At 40.4% G+C, this 23309-nt stretch overlaps 1 protein-coding gene across 2 annotated transcripts in view; it reads right to left on the bottom strand.

Moving 5' to 3' along the window:
* LOC136884893 (gastrula zinc finger protein XlCGF58.1) overlaps positions 1 to 23033 on the bottom strand; it is a 42533-nt gene extending 19500 nt beyond the window's left edge. Inside the window, exons 1-2 of one of the 2 annotated variants that reach the window (XM_067157194.2) lie at positions 22907 to 23033; positions 897 to 977 (exon numbers count right to left, since the gene is read on the bottom strand). In XM_067157194.2, the coding sequence (XP_067013295.2) occupies positions 897 to 977; positions 22907 to 22972 (147 nt within the window). In that variant the 5' untranslated portion in view covers positions 22973 to 23033. Of the gene's footprint in view, positions 1 to 896; positions 978 to 3939; positions 4057 to 22906 lie in introns of those variants that run through there. The other variant, XM_067157195.2, reaches the window with a different exon arrangement.
* Positions 23034 to 23309: the final 276 nt, after the last annotated feature.

Below are 23309 nucleotides of genomic sequence, written 5' to 3'. Positions count from 1 at the left end.
AGAATAACAAGGTGTTGTGTCCTCCCCACCCTACTAAATACTGCAAAGCCCTATATATTTCATTACACAGAGTAAAAAAGAATCCAAACTTTCAAAATGTGGATATAACAGCAAACAGTATAAATCTTGTTGGTTGTTTTTATTTTGCACCAACAGAGATAGGTCTTCTGGCAAAGACAGGATAGGAAAAGACTAGGAGTGGAAAGGAAGCAGCCATGGTCTTAATTAAGGTACAGTCCCAGCATATTACTGGTATGAAAATGGGAAATCACAGAAACCATCTTCAGGGCTGCCGACAGTGGTGTTCAAACCCACTGAACTTTTGGTTGGAGCATAACAAGAACAGGGAAGTACCCCACACAATGAGCTGCCAACCTCAGCTCATCAAGACAATTAAACAGAAGAGCCTAAATTCTATGTATAACATTATGAGGGCACCAAAAGAAAACAGTCTGTTACAAGTAATAATTTGAGGAAGACATTTAGGTAAAAAAGGACTGAGCAGAAGATGGCCGTCTTGCATCACTATTTGAAGAAATGGGTTGGAGCTCTTTGACACACAACAAAGGGAAGATAGCCATGCTCATAGCCTATATCTGGTTAGGATAAGACAGCAGTAACAGTGATGAAACCAGCTATTGGCTGCCATGCAATGGAGGGAATTCCAACAATAATGACTGCTATATGTAAACAGGCATACAATTTTTAACTACATGAAGAAAATATGACAATCATTTCAAAATATTGGAAATCTCACTATGAATCTTTCTGAGGACCTTCAAAATGTCTGCTTTAAAATGAGGAGTTGCTCAATGAAATCTATTCAGCAGTTTCCTACAATTAATATTATAAGAAAAATGCATAAAAATATTAGATTCCATCAATAATGTGTTCACCTGTGATTCTCTTGGTTCTGCCAACTCTGATTTGGGTTCTTCTTTAAAATGCATCTCCTCTGATGTAATTTTATAACTATCCTGTGGAAAAGTTAATACATTAGGCACATTTTACAGACATATCTGGAAATTTAGTTATATATGAGTGGGATAAACAATTCATAATTTCCTAGTAAATGAGTCAGTCTGAGTTTCAGATATTCATTATTGCAACAGTCAGACAACATCTCCCAATTGCCCATACTGCCAGTAAGAGAAACCAACCTTACAAACAAAACAAAAACAAAAAAAAAGGAAACAAGTGGAAGCAAACATCAACTAGAGAAAAAAGGCACAACTACACAAGAAAAACAGAGAACTTACCCTAATCTATTCAGGTGACTACAAACCATGAAAGAAAGAAAATAACGTGTCAGTGTATAGAATTTTAAGTAATCGACAAGAAAGACAACACCAAGTTTCTTTTAAGAAAATTAGGCAAGATTTAATCTAAACAAAAAATATTATTAGGACAAGTAAATGCAAAACACCTTCAAGAAAAATAAATAAAATATTGAGCAAACTAACCCCTTAAAGAAAAATGATGGATCCATCCAAATTAATGAGATTGGTATCAATTACTATTAATTCACTTGCTCAACCAATTAATCTAATTTGGCAAAATTTAAGAAACACACAGCTTACAATCTCAGTGCCATAGATTATAATGAATTAGTCTTAACACCAGTTTTTGATACAATTTGTTTGAAATTTTCTTGCTAAATAATTTCCTATCCTTAAGAAATTCCTTTAATTCAAATTTTAAAAGCCTAGATAGAGTGTTATGCGAGGAGCTCTCACAAGAAAACTTAACACAAACTCCCACATAGAATGAAGTCAAACAAATAAATAAATTATGCAAAAAGAATTAAAACATAGGATAGTAGAAAACTACCCAGAAAGCAATACTGGGATAGGATGGTAATAACACAATCTTACTCAAATAATCTACATGTAATTAAATTGGCAAGATCATCAACCACTACCAAAAAATTACCAAACACCAAAATTAATAATCAATACCACGGCAAACACAACAAAATGCGCCCACCATAGGAAGGGTTAGGGACAAATTAAAATCAGAAAAGTGAGTCCCCATAAATTAAAAGAAAAGATCAAATTAATTAATAAACAGGATAAAATTTAAAATGTAACTGAAACTTCAAACACATACTGTACATCTTATGAAAACTGCCTTGCTTAGTAACCTTCCAATTACCCAAATACAGCCCTCAAAGAAGAGTTCGAGGATTTAGCAATTAATAATAATAAAAATAATGATTTATGATAACAATTTTGAATAATAATTTGCCAGACAATCATTTTTACCAATTGGAACTGATTTACAAAGATTTTCTTACACCCAATAATAATAATAATAATAATAATAATTCACGAACCCAAGTTCCTAGAACGTACAATGCACAGTTTTAAGATTGTGATATATCACTTGCCTGACACATTTTAAGTGCTTGATAATACATTGTCAAAAATTTAATCGCAGTATAACAGAGATGCTCCAGAACTTATTTTAGGCTAATCAAAGCTTACAGTCTTGGAGATGTAGTAGGAATTCCAAGGCACACGCCCTTATTTACGACGATCAAGCTCGAAGAATATCACTTAAATTAAAAAGGTATATGAAGGTGTTTCTGAACTACAAAGGCCAAAAGAGCTTGAAGAAACTCCTCGGGCTATAGACCCCATAAAATCATTGAACTTCAACCCAGATCCATCAGTTCAGATAGTTTCACGGCAAGGCATAAATAAGGATCCATCCAACCTCCATGAAAAAATGAAATGGCGTATAGCTCTTAGTGCCTGGAATGTCCGAGGAGAAGTTCGGCTCGCAAGGTGCAGGTCTTGATTTGACTCCCGTAGGCGACCTGCGCGTCGCTATGAGGATGAAATGATGATGAAGACGACACTTACGCCCAGCCCCCGTGCCAGCAAAATTAACCAATGATGGTTAAAATTCCGGACCCTGCCGGGAATCGAACCCGGGACCCTTGTGATCAAAGGCCAGCACGCTAACCATTTAGCCATGTAGCCATAGAGAAGAAAACATAACCACATGTCAGCAGACAGGTTTTGCTTAGAATACACTAAGGAAACAGACAACTAGGGAATTAAAGTTAGACATCCCCTCAGATCAGTTTTCTAGTTACAGTAGAAATCCCAGAAGATTAACACACACCCAAAACCCTATGTCAACACCTAAACAAGAAATTACTGTCACCTAAGTGGTACCATTCAAATACATGCATAATTCATCAAACCAAAATTATCTCAGAGATTCAAACCCTTACAGAATTCAACTTACTGGAAGTACAGTAAGTCAAGATGACAGGATATAGACTAAGCAAGTACTCAATTCAGAAGAAATATCCTGGCACAGTTGATTAAACAAGAAAACACCTTGAAATACCAATAATGAATATAGGAGATGCAAGACTAACACATCAGATTTCCATCAACCTTCAAAATTTCACATACACGCAACCCAAGTTTCCAATCCTTTATAAAAACAATTTCAAACCAGTATGGATTAACACTATACATGCACAATCACTACATAACTTGACAGAAGAAGAATGAAGACAGTGAACAATTGCAGCAATTGATAACCTAATCACAGAATAGCAAGGTTTAAGAGAATAATCAAAATCCATTATTTAAGTTTAACTAGTTATTTGTGCAAGGGTGACTGTGAGAACAACAGTTGGAGGCCTCTTATATTTTCAAGATAGTGGGTTCACGATCAGTCTGTCATCAACAACAGGTGTGTCAATCGACACCAAGCCACAAATCACACATAGATGGAAGGAATTTTATACTTTACATGACCAACTTAACCACCATGGAAATAACAGGACAGGAAAGGTTTAGGGGAGAAACTCAGGAGGGACAATGATCTGAAGCCAAATAACAAACCAACTTCATCAAAACACACAAGATACAGTTCACAAGGGACATCTAACCAAATGAAAAGGTTAATACATACCTCAGGTTAGACGAACAGCAGGAATCACAGGAGCAACATCTTACCCATACACTACCGGTTGACCATCAGGCCCTCAGAGCAACCCGGACTAAAGATAACTGACATCAGCAGATCCACTCTCTCACACCAGAAGACAGATACCTCCTGTCATCCAGGAGAACAGGTAAATGAAATGTGAACATTAGATAACGAGATAGATTGATATAAAACACACAACAGTAGAATGACGATGGCAGGAACACTAATAAAAGATCACAATCAAATAGCAGGACGACTTCAGTACCGACTGGGAATTGCCAAGGCAATCCCATACTTATATGGGAAATTCACAGAGCAGTAAGATGACAAATCAACAATAACAGACACCAACGTTCCACTGAGGAAAAAGGGCCATATGTAGGCAGTTATGCGGGAAAATATGAGGACATGAACTGAACACTTAGGAACACCAGAAGTTTTCCTTACCAAATGATATCATTCCATATGACTTCCAGACACATCTAAATAATTAACAGCCAAGTCTACCGGGACACAGAGGAAATCACAAAGGCAAAAGTATTGCCCTCCCTACGGATCGTAACTATACAATAAATACAACTCAAACGATAACCACCAAAATGGAAACCAAGATACATGTGTTCAACCCAAAGGAATAAAAGAATGATACCATTCTCAACACATGCCATGAAGCCACAATGCATTCTCATTTAACTCCCAAATTGATTCCACAGACCAGCAATAGCCAAACCCAAACACAGATTCAGAATACCAACCACAATGTTGAAAGAAGCAAAACTTTTTGGGTAAAAGATCATTTACTATACTACACCACCCAACACCAAGGTAGATAAGGTTCTATACACTTAATACTACATGCGAACCAAAACTCAAATAGACCAATTTGTTTCATGAGTAGACAATCAAATTTTACGAAAATGATCCACCAGCAATTGCTTATAGTAGTACATAAGACCAAATATCCAGGTTAATTGAGGCACATAACTTAGAACGAAAACAGCTCACTAAGGAATGATACAGAGGAAATAGTACAGATCACCACCAAACAAACATTATCTATTAAAATGGATCAAAAATGGAAACCTATTCATGCAATGAGCATACGCCATTCCGCAACTAGCACGGTACACAACTGCATGGTAGCAACCAGGCTAGTCCATCGGTCATGAGGCATAAATTACAAGAAATCACTAATAGATGAGACCTAAAGGTTCGATAAACTTACAGAAACTCGGAGTAACGAGTAGATTTTTCAAACTTAATCCAGAAACCTATTAAACAGAGTGAATAACAATTAAATAATACACAAGGAAGATAATCCAAAAGTAAATTAGCTTACACACTACCGAAGCACAATACTTGAGAATACATATTAAAAGTAAAGGAACTGATACATTTTCACCAGGACAAATAATTACATAGAAAATTCACATAACTTATGGTATCACAAATGATAATGTTTATTAAATGAACCCAGTACATAAGGAAGGATAGAATAGCAACACTTAGCAACACAAGGCTTATTAGATATCCAGCATGGTAGTCCGCATACCCAGGTCTAAGGACATGCACAAGTCCGACACCAACTTGCAACATTAACATAAGGATTAAACCCACCCTACAATTTTAGACTTTAATGACCAAAACCATCCTCCATTAAGAAAAGACTACTTTGAACATACCAGACGACCCATATTAATTTAATATTATTTGCTTTACGTCCCACTAATTACTTTTACGGTCTTCAGAGACGCCGAGGTGCCGGAATTTAGTTCCGCAGTTCTTTTACGTGCCAGTAAATCTACCAACACGAGGCTGTCGTATTTGAGCACCTTCAAATACCACCGGACTGAGCCAGGATCGAACCTGCCAAGCTGGGGTTAGAAGGCCAGCGCCTTAACCGTCTAAGCCACTCAGCCCGGCGACGACCCATATTAACGAGGTTTAAATTAGGATAAATGGAATCTCCTAATCCGTTTGGTAATGGGATCATTTACCAACGCAGATACTGGAGTCAGAAACTGCGACACATTACAGGGGCCTTGACAGCTACGAGCAAGCTTGGCTGAAGACTTACTGATGGCCTTACGGATGGGGTAACACTTGACAAAGACTTGATCTCCAACTTTCAATTTAGTAGGTTTCCTACCTTTGTTATACATATTCTTGACCTTCTCATATGACACAGCCAATTTCTTATTAGCTTCATACCAAGTCGTACAAACATTATTAGCCGTAGATAGATCAGGCAGAAGATCCCCAATGCGAAGAAAATTGGACATCGGAGAATATGGGATATGTATAATATAACTATTTATAATAGTTTATTTAAATCCGCCTTGATCAATACACTCATTAAATGAAAGAAACATTAATTAAACCATACATGTTTCGGGAAATCTCAACCATTCCCTTTATCAGTGGTTAGATCAAAGAATAACACAATATGACACAATCTTTTGTTTTACCATTTGAAGGAGTACCGTGTCCCAGTACATCATATCAAAGAGTAAAGAGAACTTATGAAATATTATAAAAATGAACAATAAATTCAATTTTGGTTGAACTGAATGAGAACACTATACAAATTTAGGATCTTCAAGATTTTCTTCTTTTCTTCTTCTTTTTGTTCCTTAAATGATTATATGCTAGCCTAAACAGTGTGTTATCTTCTGTATTTTTCTCATTTAAACTTGATTCAGAATTACATTTTTGTGTAAGGTAAATTTCTAAATTTTCCAAAACATTCATCAGTTTTCCCTTTTTGGTCGAATGTAATAATTTCATGTCATTGGAAATGTCTGTAAATTTATGATTCATTTCAACCATATGTTCTCCCATTGCCGAATATCTTTTATGTTTGTCCGCATTAACGTGTTCTTTGTACCTTATAGCCAAACTTCTTCCGGACTGTCCTATGTATCGTTGTTTACATGTTTGGCATGTTAATTTGTAAATTCCTGATTATTTAAATATACATTTATTCTCTATTTTATCTGAATTGGAAATTATCTTATTAGTTTCGTATGTTACATTGATGTTCTTTTTCCTGAAAATTTTAGCCAGTTGATAAGAGTGCTTATTTTGAAAAGTTAGAACTACGAATTTCTTTTTCTCTTTTCGCTCTTTATTTAAAGTTGTTTTAGGTTCATTTTTCACTTTATTTATCATTCTATTAATAAATCTGTTGGAATATCCATTGCTAATGTTCATAGCTCTATTAATTAAACTGTAAAATGTTGCCTTTTTATGTTGACCTGGATGATTGGAGTCATTTCTGATAATAGTATCTGTTTGAGTAGCTTTTCTGAAAATTTGAAAATAAAAATGACCAGAATTTCTAGTAACTGCCAAATCTAAATAATTTACGTCAACCATGTAATCAATCCATCTATTTTATCCACTATGTTATTATATTCCATGTAATCCATGAATATGGTAGCTAAAATACCTGAAGCCGGCGAACCCATTGCTAGGCCTTTAGACTGTTTGTAAATTTTGTTGTCAAAAACAAAATAGTTATTTTCCAAAGTAAATTCTAGTAATGTTAAATGAACTGAGATGTTATTCCATAATAATCTTACTGTTAAAAATTTACATGTTCGTAGGATTTCATCAAGAGTGATCTTTGCTATGATATGGCTGATGATGACCCCTAGATGGGTCAAAACTAGTACCATGTAATTTTAAAATACTGTGAATATATTTGTATTGAATAGGTGGAAACCTTTACTGTGTTGCTACTCATATGTTATTCAGATAATTTGTTTCGAACTAAATACAAAAATGAAAGAAAGTTCATAATGCAGCGAATACAGTGGAAGATTACCCCTCCCACAGCAGGCTAGTGGGGTGGTTGGTGGCAATGCGTGACTTGGGTAATAAAGACAATTTTGAGATGTGTCATGAGGACATGACAACACTACTGTGTGAGTGTACAGCCGTGGTTAATTCCTGTCTACTTACCTACCTGCCTGAAAAGCCTTTCAGCTTCATGTATTTTGCAAGACGATGTCTGCATGGGAATACTAGATCTAGATCAACTGGATACTGTGAACTTATCCAGGAGATTTTTATTTCTACTACAGTTGCAGCAAGATTTAGAGAAGGGTACCTAAGGTAGTTGATCCAGAGGCAGAACAAGATGTCTACAAACAATGCATAAGGGGATGTTGTGCTGGTTGGAGCTGATGGGAAGAATTGGATCAACTGGCCATTAGCACAGGTGCTGGAAATATGCCATAGGAAAGAGTTGGAAAAATTGTGAGGATGAAAACATTGTCAGGTGGGATGACTAGACCACATACGTGACTTCTGAAACTGCGAAGGAGAATGCTGACGACTGCCCTAGTAGCTTTCACTCTCATGAACAGCCTGACTCATTAGACTCCTCAAAGGGAGTAGTGGTAACCCAGAGTGGTCAACAAGTGCAATTGCCCAGTAACTTAAATTTGTGAATTCCTTCAATGTTAAACTTTAGTTTTGGAGATTATTTTCGGTGAGTGACTGAAATTACCAGATAGATATTTTGATGCCTATGGTGCTTAATTTTGATTTGTGCCACTCCTTCCAAACAGGGAAGGATGTGAAGAACAATATGTTGCAAATATTCTATTTTGTTTTCTCCTTTGAAGTACTATTAATGAGTTTACACACCATGAGTGTGTATTCCTTGATTTTATGACAACAGGTCTACTGTTTCGTGTGAAAATAAAAACTGATTCAATATCTCTCTTTTAGTCCAACCCTTCATAAAGGTGTAGTAGCATCATGCAACAATCCTTTTGGTGATCTTCCTCTAGGAATCTCTGCTTTGGGTATGATGATTTGCTGGCTGTAAGCTCATCCTTGTCAAGCTCTTGATCTGGTCCACCCATCGTAATGGTGCACATCCTCTAGGTGTTCGGCCATCGAATATTCCCTGTATTCAATATAAATGGGAAGTTCCTTTCAAGCAGAAAGAATGTTCCCCACAGGCTACGAGTTCAAGGAATAAAGACCATTAGACATTCTGTTAAAGATATCTCCCCTATTAATCCTATTATCAAAATAGTGTACAGTACATGAGAAGAAAATTTCAGATATAGATTTCCAGTAAGGTTGGTAACTTTCAAATAAGGTTGGCCATGTATATTTTGTTGGAGAGTTAAATCACAGTTTAAGTCTTCCAATAAACCCCCAGTCAATTCATCGATGACAAAATGATATTGAACCTAAGGCTATGCATGCATAAGAGGATTCTGAGGGTGGATCCAAATATATCCTGTAGTTTTCATCTATAAGAACACAAAAACAAAGAAAAAGGACATACAAGACTTCAAAAGCTAAAAGATATGCACATATCATGTTTACACCTGAAACAGATAATTATAAGAAAATGCTGCTAATATATTGTTCCCATCAAAATGGCATTTTATTGGTCTTTATTTCCTTAATTGTGGGAAAATATTTTTTTTGAGGATTTAGGTTTTGTGACCTTCCCTCGGTAATATTATTCAATTATAAATACTTTTCTTCTAAATAACAATTTTTATTTATTTGTGACTTATTCTTGGTTTCAATGAACCGGGATCTTAATAAGGATTCTCAATCTTAATATTCTTTGGATTTTAACCATGAATTGTGAATTATGTTTAAAAACAACTGCCTTATACTATATTTTATTAAGGGATCCATAATCATTACTTTATTTACAGGAATTTCATTATTTTCATCCTACTTGTCAACTTATCATGAATTATGTCGTGTCTTACCATTTCAAATGTGCTATACAATTTATCTTAATTTATAAAATCTATTGTTAATGGTAATGGGTGTTCTCATACCATCCATTCAGGCAAAGGTACAGAATTTATTACAATACATTTTGCTTTCTGGTTCATACCCTCTTTATAGTTCTCCAGGGGATGGGCCTGTTATCACAATCACTTCAGTTGGGTATTTTTGGAGTTATTACATGATGTTCCTTGTACTTATGAGTCTTCTTGTTTATCATGTGGTGATGAATTTTTTATGTTGTGATGGGCTCTGTTTTGCTTGTCCAGCCTCATAATGCATCTAAATATGCTGTTCACACACAGGAGCATTACAGTGTAACATAGCCTGTAGTGCTGGTGTGGTGCAAAATAATTCTTCCGCATATGGGATGACAAACTAATAAATGAAAGAGGAACATGATAAATCAATTATAACTTCTTACCGTGAAATAGATAAAATCAACCATGCCTGTTTTCTTCCTTTAGTACCACTAGTGGGTGGTTGCCAGAAACAGATATCTTGGGAAAACAGGTCAGTACACCTACATAAAAAATGTAGTAAATCTACTGACATGAGGCCGACACTTTCAAATACGAACGGACCGAGCCAGAATCAAAACTGAGTCAATCAGCCCAGGACGAACAACAATAGATCACAAGAAAATTAATATCAGGAAACTGAACTTGAGCTACACAGGTGGAAATAATTTAACAAAACATGAGGTAGAGGATATAATAAAGGCATTATACAATTCTGCACCAGCTGATGTTGATGACAATATAATGAAATAAATACACAACTTCCGGATGACCCTGTTCAACAAGTGATTACTTCTCAAATGCTTCCTAGTGCTCCTTATTTTTAACCAACTATATTTTATCTTTACCTTACATTTATTCCCTTTTCTTGTGTTTTTCTGCCTTTCTTTTTATCCTACATTTCCCACATCAAGAGTGAAGAACTGTGAAGGTGGCCCCTCAATGCGTGCTGGTGCCTGCACACTTCATGAAGCTGATGATGATGATGATGATGATGATGCTTGTTGTTTAAAGGGGCCTAACATCGAAGGTCATCGGCCCCTAATGGAACAAGATAAACGACATGAGAGATGATGTTAAAATGTTAAAAACATATCCACTGACTAGAATTTAAAAAAATTATGGAGAAGAATGAGGGTGAGATTAAAACAATCAGTGGATCTAATACGCAATGCCTCATTTTCTAATAAAATAAGAGAATCTACAGGAAACAAAAGAATAAGGCATTGCCTGGCAGTACATAATTTACGAGAGACGTTAAAATAACACATTAAAATACGCAACACAAACTAAAATTAAGTCAATAGGATAAAAGCGAAAGTGACACAAAACACACTAGGACAAAGGACAGCATCACACATGAGAAAACAGTCCACTATGCCTCATAAAGCGGACGACGAGGTCTGCTGACTGCTCGTCATCACGCAAGATAAGGGAGATAGTACTCGGAAGGTTAAGACTACGGCGCAGATCGACCAGGTCCACACACTCCGTAAGGATGTGCACCACGGTAAGATGGTCTCAGCAGGTACACACCGGAGGGAGTTCTCCTTTCAAAAGATGCGAGAGAGTCAAGATACCGCGGCTGATCCGAAGACGACATAATACCACGGCTTCCCTCCGCGAAGCCCGAAGGGAAGTCCTCCATACCTTCGTTGTTCCTTTTATCGCTCTCAGCTTATTGGGAAGTGGAATGGCCTGCCACTCCATCTCCCAATGGGACATAACAAGATGTCGCAGCTGGGAGCGAATATCACTTACTGGAACCTTGAAAGGCAACGGGGGCAGTGTAACTGCCTCCTTGGCAGCCTGATCTACTAACTCGTTTCCCTCTATGCCCATGTGGCTTGGGAGCCACAGAAACGTGATTCTGGTGCCAGCATCCCAACACCCGGCCAGCAGGTCCTGGATCCGCTGCACCAGAGGGTGCCGAGGGAAACAGGTATCTATAGACTGGAGCGAACTCAAGGAGTCGGTACACAGAAGAAAGTGTTGGCCCTCATTGTACAGTGCGTACCGCAGAGCCTCATAGATAGCATAGCGCTCTGCTGTGTACACACTACAGGTTGCCGGAAGAGCAAAAAGGAACCTATCATTGTTAACAACGAACGCACAGCCCACCTTCGTATCTGTCCTTGAACCATCCGTGTAGACGACGACTGAACCTGGATAGCGGCCAATAACGGACAGGAAGAGCCTCCGATAAATCGAAGGGTCCGTGTTTTCCTTTGGGCCAGTATGCAGATCCAGGATTACTTCAGGTCGTCGTACGACCCACGGAGGTACCCCACTTGGTTGTCTGACAAGGCAAGGAACCAAAGGTACGTCAAACAATTCGGAAATGCTATCCAAGCGTATCCCAACCGGCCGCGTCGCTCGAGGACGAGCAGCGTACAGCAAACGGTTGCCATTGTTGAACACGCAAGGATAGCTTGGATGAAGTGGCATCTGTCGCAAATTGGCAGCATATGTAAGGAGAAGTTGCTGGCGCCTCAGGTGTAAAGGCGGCACACCAGACTCAGCGAGCAGGCTAGCGATGGGGCTTGTACGAAAAGCTCCCGTCGCCAACCTAACCCCGCTGTGGTGGATACTGTTCAGCTTCGCAAGAACGCTTGGTCTTGCGGAGCCATATGCTGCACTGCCGTAGTCTAACCGGGATAAAATGTGTGCCCAATAGAATCGCAGGAGCACCGTGCAGTCAGCCCCCCAAGAAGTGCTGCTAAGAAACTTAAGGATATTAAGCTTCCTAGTGCATTGCACTTTTAACTGCCGCACGTGTGGCTCCCACGATAATTTACTGTCAAAAAGGAGCCCAAGAAATCGGTAAGTGTCAACTACTGGAAGAACGACATTGTCTAAATAAAGCTCAGGATGGGGGTGAAAGGTACGTTGACGACAAAAGTGGACAACGGAGGTCTTTGCGGCAGAAAACCGAAAGCCATGTTCTAAGGTCCACTTCTCCACCCTCCTAACAGCTTGCTGTAACTGTCGCTCTGCGACTGCCATACTGCACGAGCTATAGTGCAGAGCAAAATCATCCACATATAGGGACGGTATTACGGCTGGACCGGCAGCAGCGACAATACCGTTTATGGCAATCGCGAACAGAGTGACACTAAGAACCGATCCCTGTGGTACTCCATTTTCTTGAACGTGGTATTGCGAATATGTCCTCCCTACTCGGACACGGAATAGACGGAGGGACAAAAAATTCGCAATAAATACCGGCAAGTTACCTCGGAATCTCCACTGATGCAGGACGGAAAGGGTGCCATATCGCCAGGTGGTGTCGTAAGCCTTCTCCAAGTCAAAGAAGACAGCTACCAAGTGCTGGTTGCGGAGAAACGCATCCTGGATAGAGCTCTCCAGGCGTACCAAGTGGTCTGTGGTGGATCGAGCGGCTTGAAATCCACATTGGTACTCGGACAAGAGTCCTTGTTTCTCCAGACACCACACGAGTCTGCGATTTACCATCCTCTCAAATAGCTTACACAGGCAATTTGTAAGACAAATCGGTCTGTAACTTCCTGCATACTTAGGATCTTTGTCAGGCTTGAGGACAGGAATGACTATGCCCTCTCGCCACTGAGACGGAAAATCACCCTCTGTCCAGATTCGGTTGAACACACGAAGGAGATATAGTAAACTATCATCACTAACGTGTTTCAACATCTGGTTATGGATGTTGTCCGGTCCAGGAGACGTGTCCTTGCAAAGCGCTAAGGCGCTGCGGAGTTCCCACTCCGTAAAGGGCACGTTATAGTCCTCTGAAGCTTGGGTGGCAAAACTAAGGTGATGACGTTCTGCCTCCCGCTTCAGAGGGAGGAAATCAGGATGGTAATTCCCGGAGCCAGAGACATCCGCGAAATGACGAGCGAGATGATTAGCAATCGCGAGGGGATCAGTGGCGACACTGCCTGCAATGGAAATTCCCGGTACAGCAGATGATCCTTGAATACCCGAAATTCGTCGAAGTTTCGTCCACACTTGAGATGATGGTGTATGTGACGTCATGGACGACACATATCTCTCCCATGAAGCCTTCTTACTTTGTCGAATAAGAACTCGCGCCTTAGCGCGGAGTTTCTTAAATGTTACCAAGTTGGCCACAGTAGGCTGTCGACGGTAACGTTTATGAGCGCGACGGCGTTCTTTGATGGCTGCTGCTATTTCATCGTTCCACCAAGGAACGAGTTTTAGGCGAGGAGCCCCCAAGAAAAACGGAATGGACTCCTCAGCAGCAGCAAGAATAACTTGGGTGACGTAAGTTATTTCCTCGCCGACGGTCCACCTGATATCGTCATTAAAGACAGCTAGGGATGAGAACTTTGCCCAATCAGCACGTTTAAGAATCCATCGAGGGGAAGCCTCGACGGATTTATGCTTCAACAAAGTAAGGATAATAGGAAAATGGTCACTGTCACAGAGATCATCGTGTGTATTCCACCGAAACAGTGGAACCAACGTTCGGCTGCATAGACTTAGGTCGATCCGAGAATACGTGCCATAACGAACACTAAAGTGAGTTGGTTCCCCTGTGTTCAAAATACATAAATCCAGCTCAGTTGCTAATATTTCCAGCTCTCTTCCCCGGGGGCAAGGCGCCTCAGAGCCCCACATGGGGTGATGGGCGTTAAAATCTCCCAATAAAAGGAAGGGAGGTGGAAGCTGATCTATGAGATCAACGACATCAGTTATATTAAGATGCTGGCCTGGTGGAAAATAAACATTACACACTGTTGCTATGACAGGCAGTGAAACGCGAACAGCTACAGCCTCGAGCGGGGTTCTTATTGGCACCTCTTCGCTGTAGCTATCAGAACGTACAAAAATGCCAACGCCACCGGAAGCCCGGTGTGCATAGTATCGTTCTGTAGAGTATAGCTTAAAATTTCTCAAGACCGTACGATGATCAGGTCTGAAGTTGGTCTCCTGAATACAGACTATACTCGCTGCGTACTCACTAATGAGCTGACGTAACTCAGCAAGATGCCTGTCATAACCATTACAATTCCACTGTAACAGTGCCATTGTGTGGACGATATAAGTAGTGTTAGGTTATGAGCAATAAAATGCTCACAAACCTAAAGACTATCAACATCTACATCCGTAGATGTAGTGGACAGCGCGACATCCATCTCGTCGTCAACAGACGGCGGGGATGCCGCCCAGAACTTCGACGTTTTTCGGGGGCGAAGGGGTCCCCTACGAGGAGAGCGCGCAGGTTTCGGAGCAGGAGTACCGCCCGGCGCAGACTCATACCCCTCGGGTGGGGGGCATGACTTCTCCTTCGCAGGGGAAGTCCGAGAGCGCTCAGAACGGGCGCTCTTCTTCCCCTTCTTTTTTTCGAGTTTAGACGGGCTGGGAGGTGGTTTCCCAGCCCTGGTCGACGATGCCGCCTCCGCCGGCAGGGGCACAACTTTCGTCGACCTCCTAGGGGGGGGGGGGAGACTTAGTCTTCCCCCCTTGCTGTGCCGGCTGGGAACTGCCAGCCTGCACAGACTTCTGGTTGGTCGAAGGTGGGGTGGTCCCCCCCTTCGAGCTTTTACTCTTTGCGACGTCGCTGGGAGCAGCAACAGTCGCCTTGGGCGCAGCGATCAGCAAAGGTGACGATGTTGAAAATGACGAACCTGGAAGACTCTGAGCTATCATGCTGTAGTCGAGTGTACGGGCAGGTGTATTCGTGGAATTAAACTTACGGCGCACTTCCTGGTAGGAAAGACCATCCAGGGTCTTGATCTCCTGGATCTTCTTCTCACTCAGGTATGTCGGACAGTTCCGATCCCGAGGAGAATGAAAACCGGAGCAGTTAGTGCACTTGTACGGAGTTGTGCACTCCTCCGCGCCGTGAGCTACTCGTCCACATGTACCACATACAGCCTGATTCGAACAGCGAGAGACCATATGTCCGAATCGCTGGCATTGATAGCATCGCATAGGAGGCGGGATGTACGGCCTCACATCGCAACGATAAGTTGTTACCTTGACTTTCTCTGGTAACACTGACAACTTGAAAGAGACAATGAAGGCACCAGTGGCAACGTCTTCACCGTTGACCTTGCGCGTAATGCGCCGGACGTGTGTCACGCCACGGTTCTTCATGTCTTCCATCAACTCGTCATCAGTGTTCAAAATCAGGTCGCGGTGAAAGATGACTCCGCGAACCAGGTTCAAGGACTTATGCTCCTCCACTTTGACGGGGATTTCGCCAAAGTGGTCGCACTTAAGCAGCTGATCAGCTTGCAGTGCTGTACGAGTCTTCATAAGCAAACTACCGTTGCGCATTTTCTTAAGGTCCTCAAGTTCGCCGTAAACGCCTTCGATGTGTCGACTAAAAAGGATCGACTTCACCAGCTTAAAATCATGCCCATCGGTTCTGGTAGCGACCAGAAACCTAGGGAAGCTGGATCCCATTCCTTCACGCTGCGCATGTTCCCAGGGAGTTGAACCTCTCAGGGAAGCAAAAGTTAAAGACTTAGGTGGGGGACCACCTTGAGAAGGACGACTTCGTTTGGAAGCCATTCCCGATAGCATCCTCCCCGAATGCCACCCACTCCGATCAGGGGTCTCTGTAGCCGAACCAAGCAGCCAAGGCAATACCCACCTGGTCGTAGCAGGTACTGCCCTTGGTTGGACGATGCCTAATACGGGATGACTGAGGCAATGAGCACTAGGGCTCCCTTCCTCCAGTCACCCGCAATAGCATGTACCCCATAACGTTTACAGAGCACTAAATATAGAGAAAAAAATTAAAAATAATTAATAATAATATGTCCTTCTGGCATTCGGCTGTGCAGGGACCTGTGTTGTCAAGCGGATACCACTGCCAAGGTACATGGCGCTCCCACCACGCAATGGTCCTGGGTGGACAGTTGCGGGCTTTTGGGCGTAATCGCACACGTAAGAGGCCCATCTCCGGGCAGCACGCACATCAAAATTTGGAATGGTCTACATCTGACCCTCGGAAAAATAAGAAAAAATAAAGAGGGGACCATGGCCACATAACACTTTAAGTCGCCTTCTACGACAGGCAGGGATTACCTATGGATGTATTCAGCCTCTCCCATCCACAGGAGGTCCAACACATTATACCAAACCACAATCCATGTCCGCGCCAAGGTCGCCCCTTTTTGTCGCCTCTTACGACAGGCAGGGGGTACCGCGGGTGTATTCTACATGTGCGTCCCCCACCCGCAGGGGGTAGTGTGTTTGGTCCGCGAGAGGTATTTTATTTCCCTCAAGTCCGCCGGCAAGCCGGTTAGGACCCCCCTATCCGCCACCTGGGACGCGCCACGTGGGAGTATCACCTCTCCCCCTGCTACGCTGGCGTAGCAGGTTCGTGGGTTCATGAAGCTGAGAAGCAGAAATCAGCTTGTGGGAAGCTGTAGAACTGGGATTGGTGAGGAGAAAGTCTGTGACAATGTATGATGATATGGAGATTGTCGTCGTCGTTTTGTGTTTTCGTGTTCGTCCTCATCCCCTCTTTCTTCATACACTGAACTGTAATTATGTTCATCCTATTATGTGTTCATTTTTCCATGACACTTTTGCATTTTTTGTGTATGCCCCTAGTTCCAAAACCTTTTACCTACTGTATTTTATCTTTATCTTACATTTCTTCCTTATTTATCCTGCTTCCTGTTTTAAGACTGAAGATCTGTCGAGATGCCCCTCAATGAGTGTTAATGCCCACCTTCATGCTTACACTGGGAGGAGAACTCATCGGGGACTGAGGAGAGATGGATGTAGAGGAACTGGGATCGATAAACTCTCCTATCATGCATTCCTCTCAATCTCTCTCTGTATGAGCTGATTTGATAATTGTTTGTTTCTTTCAAATGCCTATTCCTCCATCTTTTGATTGCCATGGGTTAGATTCAAAACAAAGCATCAAGTGACTGCTCCCGCTATCGCTGTAGAATCCGCAGCAGCATTAACTGTCATCTCAAGCAGATACAGAATGCATCTGCTTGCTCTTGCAATCAGAAGTAGAACCATTCATGTAAATAACCTAACCACCTTAAATAGCTGAAAGGGCAAAAGAGACTTTGAGGGAATGAAAGAGCGGACCTCAAAGCCTAAACTGCACCAACTATCTATACATAATTTCCTATAGTTCAATACCAATGACAAGGGGATGCAGGACATTACTGAACCTATAAAAATCCATTGCCATTTGCCAGTCATTCAACCAAGTCATTAATGAAATGAATGAAGTCACAATCTAGCAGCGAGGATAGGAACTGTGTTGGCTGCCAAAGTCTGGTGCCATTCTCTGGGGCAATTATTAATGATATGATATGATATTGGAGTGAAAGATTACAGGGAAGACCAGAGTACTGAGAGAAGAGCTTGTACAGCGTCTAATTTGTCCAGTAAAAATCTTCAGTGGATTTGACCTGCTCGAATTATGGAGAATTTTACTTAAAGAAATGTTACACCAAAATCTGGACAGAAAGATATATCAACTCACAGAACTCATTCCAAATATTTCCAATAGATATTCTGTAAATTTTGTGCCTAATTATATCCACATGAAATTCTTTAGGAACCAAGGCTGCATTAGATCACCCCTCCACAGAATAAACATAATTACTTCACCACTGTGTGACAGCCCAAAGAAAACAAAGCAAATGGCTTACCAGATCATGAAAGAATATACCCTCCTTGCAGGGGAATATCATACTGTATCATAGTCTCTTTGCCTACCTCAAGAACAAACATCAAATTAAAACTCCTCGCATTCCAAGCTTGATCAATTTCCATATGATTCAAAAATAACATGACTGCATTTTAATGCACAACGTTGTAAATACCACTGGTATATCAGCACATGGTATCATTTCTGCCACACCAAGTTACCCTTATGTTGCACCTTCTGACATCGTGTACTTTTTGATGCCATAGATTAAGCTGACTGCTTTAGTAATCCCGAACTTGACAGTAATTTACCTCTATTTGATAGATGGCAGCTATTGTAATGAAAGATTGACGAAGCATTTCTTTCTTACTATTCTTTACTTCTTTTACTCTGAGAGAGAGAGGCAAGAATGAAATGGGTTGAAAAGATGGAGGCATTGGACTATGAGATGATTTTAATAGGTTTCTACTGGTATTTTATAAAGATTCCTTATTTGCCCTATATTATTCTCTGTTCTGAATCAATGTTTATGATTAAATAGAATCTACAGATTCTATTTCTCAGGACTTCATGTATTTATCTCTTTTTCCTGCCTTGGGTTGCCATAATTATGTTCGTCTTACATGCTTAGAGATTTTTGTTCTGTACATTGATTTTTTTAATATGTTGCAGACTTTTATGTCCTTCATCTTCTTCTCATCTGCTTGCTGTGTATTTATCCCTACATAGGGACAGGAGATAACACTGGTCCATGTGATCCATGTGGATGATATGTTTGCATGTATTTCATTAGGGACCTTTTGATGATGATGATGATGATGATGATGATGATGCTTATTGTTTAAGGGGCCTAACATTGAGGTCATCGGCCCCTAATGGTACGAAATGAGACGAAATGGAATGACAACTTAAAAACCCAAAATTCTTCACTGACTAGAATTCAAAACATGAGGACGAAGAATGAATGGATGGATATGAATTTAAAACACTCAGTGGATGCCACCCGCAATACCTTACATTCATAGAAACTGACAGAAAAACAATAGGATTACTGACCAAGGGACTGCTGCTAGAGCATAATACTGAATCAAGGATGCTTGCAGTCTAAAGGGAGTCCAAAATCATTGTTATCGGCCCCTCATAACGGTACTTACCGTTAGGAAAGTAGAACCATAGTATTTGTCATGTTGCGGTACTAATCGAAAGTAGCAGAGACTCGCGGTATTCCACACATTATGGTACTACTCACAGGTTATGAAATTCGACATATAATACAGACCTATGGGTTTTCTCACATTGCGGCGCCATTTACAGGCAACGCAACCTTATGGTGTTCATCACATAAGAGTACTAACCACAGGACCTTCCCCTATCCCGTGGTGTTCCTCATATAGTGGGTACTAATCATAGGCAAGGCAGAACCATGGTAGCTATCATCCCATGGTCCTGCTCATATGGTGGTAGTAATCACAGGTACTGCAAAAGCCGACCGCACGGTGCTCCTGTGTGCTACTAATCACAAACTTATTTTGTACCTAATATAGTGGTACTACGTGCAACCCTTGGTGTTCTCCACGTGGTGGTACTAATCACTAGTAGTTTCATAGTTCTAATACAATCACCCTTGATCGCCCCTTTTAATTGCCTCTCATGACAGGCAGGGGATACCGTGGGTGTATTATTCGTCTGCCTCCCCCACCAACAGAGGGTGTGTGTTTGGTATGCGAGAGGTATTTGATTCCCCTCAAGTCCGCCGGCAAGCTGGTTAGGACCCCCCTATCCGCCACCTCGGATGCGCCACGTGGGAGTATCACCTCTCCCACTGCTACACCTGTGTAGCAGGTTCATGATAGGGACCTTTTATCATTCTCTTCAGTTTCTATGTCTGGCTGGAGCTTATGTTCTGTCTATATGGTTTAACACTGATGCTGTGCATTTCATGTTCACCTTTTCAGATGATATTAATGTGTTACATAGTGTGTATGCTGAGATTTGGTTATGTTGATGACTGGGTGAGCCTTGCCTCTACTTTTGCAACCCAGGATTCTGATCTATGCATTTGGATCAAGCTCACGAGCCTATGATTTCTTTTTCATGCTGTTACAAGTCTCGTAGTAATGTGCCTTGACACTATATCATTTATTCTACCTTGTTTATTTTAGTCTCAACCTGTGTGTGTGTTGATGTCCTATGATTGCTGGATCCATGTTATTTTTCATGTCTTACAGATGTTGCTTAATTTCTATTATTTGATCATTTATCTTACAATCGTTCTTGGCTGTATCTATCTATTTGCACATTTTTGGGATTTTTCTCTCAATTCTATTTGTTTCATTTAAGACGTGTATATTTACCTTCGTAACTATGGCAACTCCCTTAATTTCCTTGTGTTCTTTGTTTATTTCTTTTCAATCAGGTTCACTTTTCTGACTTTTTTCTGGGAGATACAGTCTCCCTGGAGAGTGTTGCTATTTTTTAAATAGGAATTAATAGATTTCTAGTATTGTCCATTCCGATGCTATGATAGTTTTCTTTTGATGTGAAACGTTGTTTCCTTCATGTATCATTAACATTCTGTTCTGAGGAAAGAATTTCTTGGCATGAAATCTTAGTTATTTCTGTCAAGAAAGGAAAGAACTAAATATTACTCTAGTCACTTTTCACTACGCTCCTGTGACATGTATACTGAAGTTCATAAGATTGGATTTCATGGTTCTAATGAATTGACTGTGTTCAGAATACCCTAAAAGATTATGAATGTGAGTATGCTTTCTCCCTTTGTATTCCCCTCTTTGTTTCTTGTGTTCTTTTTTCTTCTATTTACCAAGTTATGTCAATAAACCTTACTTTATCCTTCTAAATGTTCTCTGTTGTGTGCCCTTTTTTACTGCTATTCCTTAGTTTAAGAGGCCTGAATTCAGTTCCTGGCAGTCTCTAGCCTGTTTTGACTGCTCCATGAGGGTTTGTTTTTAATGTTGGTGGAATGAACTTTTCATCTACTAAATTAAATAGTAAAAAAAGATCCAAGTAATGTTTTGCTTCTCAACATTATTACAATATTTAACTTTTAGCAACATCACATTTACTATACAGCAGGTCATGATTTCTGGAAAACAATTCACTGTCAAGTTGTTTTAATAATCAAAGGGCAAAGAAAGGTCCACCTATTCAATACCATTAAGTTAATATCATATCTTACTTAACTGGTACTTGTTTTGACCTTGCTATTTTAGGTCATCTTCAGCCATGATCAAATTGGAAATATATTTAATATTGAAACTAAAATAACATGTGACTGATGTGGGACTATGAAAACGCCCTTATTATAATAACTAAGTATTCTTCATTTGATCTAGGAGCTGATATTCATAGTCCATATAGTGGACCCATTTGATCTACAAATTATGCTTTCTTTAATAGAATATATGTGTAACATTTTATATATTTTGTAATTTTTTTTAGAACTTGCTTTACACTGTACAGACACAGATAGGTTTTATGGCGACGATGCTATAGGAAAGGCCTAGGAGTGGGAAGGAAGTGGCTGTGGGCTTAATTAGGGTACAGCCAAAGCATTTGCCTGGTGTGAAAATGGAAAACCACAAAAATATCATCTTCAGGGCTGCTGACAGTGGGGTTCCATTCCACTATCTCAAGGATGAAAACTCACAGCTGTGTGCCCCTAACCGCATCCCCAACTCGCCCAGTAAACAGTTTATAGATAACTTTGAGGGGGACTTTTACAACTTGAATAGGTGGCCTTTCCATCAGATTTAATGATCTATTGTTTTAATTCAGTGCAAAGTGAATACTCCATGTTCCTCGTAATTTATGTGCACTCAGCACAAACACCAACACCAGACTGGTTGCCAAGAGGGAGCAGTGGCGTAGTTAGTTCAATATTATTAATCTAATGGTACTGAATAGGTGGACCTTTCTCTACCCTTTGATAGTGATCAATTGCCAATACCGACCATAACGAAATTCGTAACTTATACGTTGTTATAAATTTTTATTCTATGTTGTGCAAACTAGCTTTATGGATTTTGAAACACTAACATGCTAGAAATTGATCACGCAAGAAGCTGATGTATTTCAGCACCTTTAATACCAACAGGGTGATAAAGGATTCAATATGCCAACTTGAATCCAGAAGGGAAGCCCTCCACAACCTGAGCTACTCAGACTGTCATTTTTCCTGACAACAGCTACAAAGCAAAGAGAGGTAAAGAGAAACCCACTTCTTCAAAATGTCATGAATGAATTCAGCTTTGGAACATGATGCAAAATAAAAATGCAGACTTGTAAATTCTGCATTTATGTAATCATTTAAAAAATATTTAGTCAATTTGAGATTAGTATGCAAATATATATGTGCCTTAAGAATAGATAGCAAGATACTCATATATTTCCTGAACAACAAACAAAAGTAGAGTTATGTAACCAGTCAAACTCAGACGACTGTTGAGGGTTTAATTGTAATCACTATAAAGATATCTGGAAAGATACTTACACCTGAAGTATTTGATGTTTCCCCAAAGCAGATTGGTTCCTCTTTGATCTTTATTTCTGGATCCATTTTAAATACTGTGTGAAGGTATATACGGTTTTGGAATGCAGATTACTTCCACAGACCTTGCACTGAAACATGAGCAACAAACACTATTATTGCTGTTTTGTAGTCAAGCCTGTAGTTTTGCCCGGACACAAAGTGCTCGGAAATATGTCCATCACATTTTGGCACAGGATGTTCACACATTAGCACCAGTCTTCTATACGGATGGGTCCAAAATTTGTACCCCCCCCCCCCCGGTGTGGGGGCGGCCTTTTTCTCCCCAGATCTTGTCCTAGGTAAACAATTCTCCCTCCCGTCGGAGACTTCTATCTTCACGGCTGAAGCTTTCGCCATCCGTCAA

The sequence above is a fragment of the Anabrus simplex genome, chromosome 13 (assembly GCF_040414725.1).
Source record: "Anabrus simplex isolate iqAnaSimp1 chromosome 13, ASM4041472v1, whole genome shotgun sequence".
In the NCBI taxonomy this organism is placed as follows: Eukaryota; Metazoa; Arthropoda; class Insecta; order Orthoptera; family Tettigoniidae; genus Anabrus; species Anabrus simplex.
Note: the sequence above shows the minus strand (reverse complement) of the source record. Positions and strands in the feature narration are given on the sequence as shown.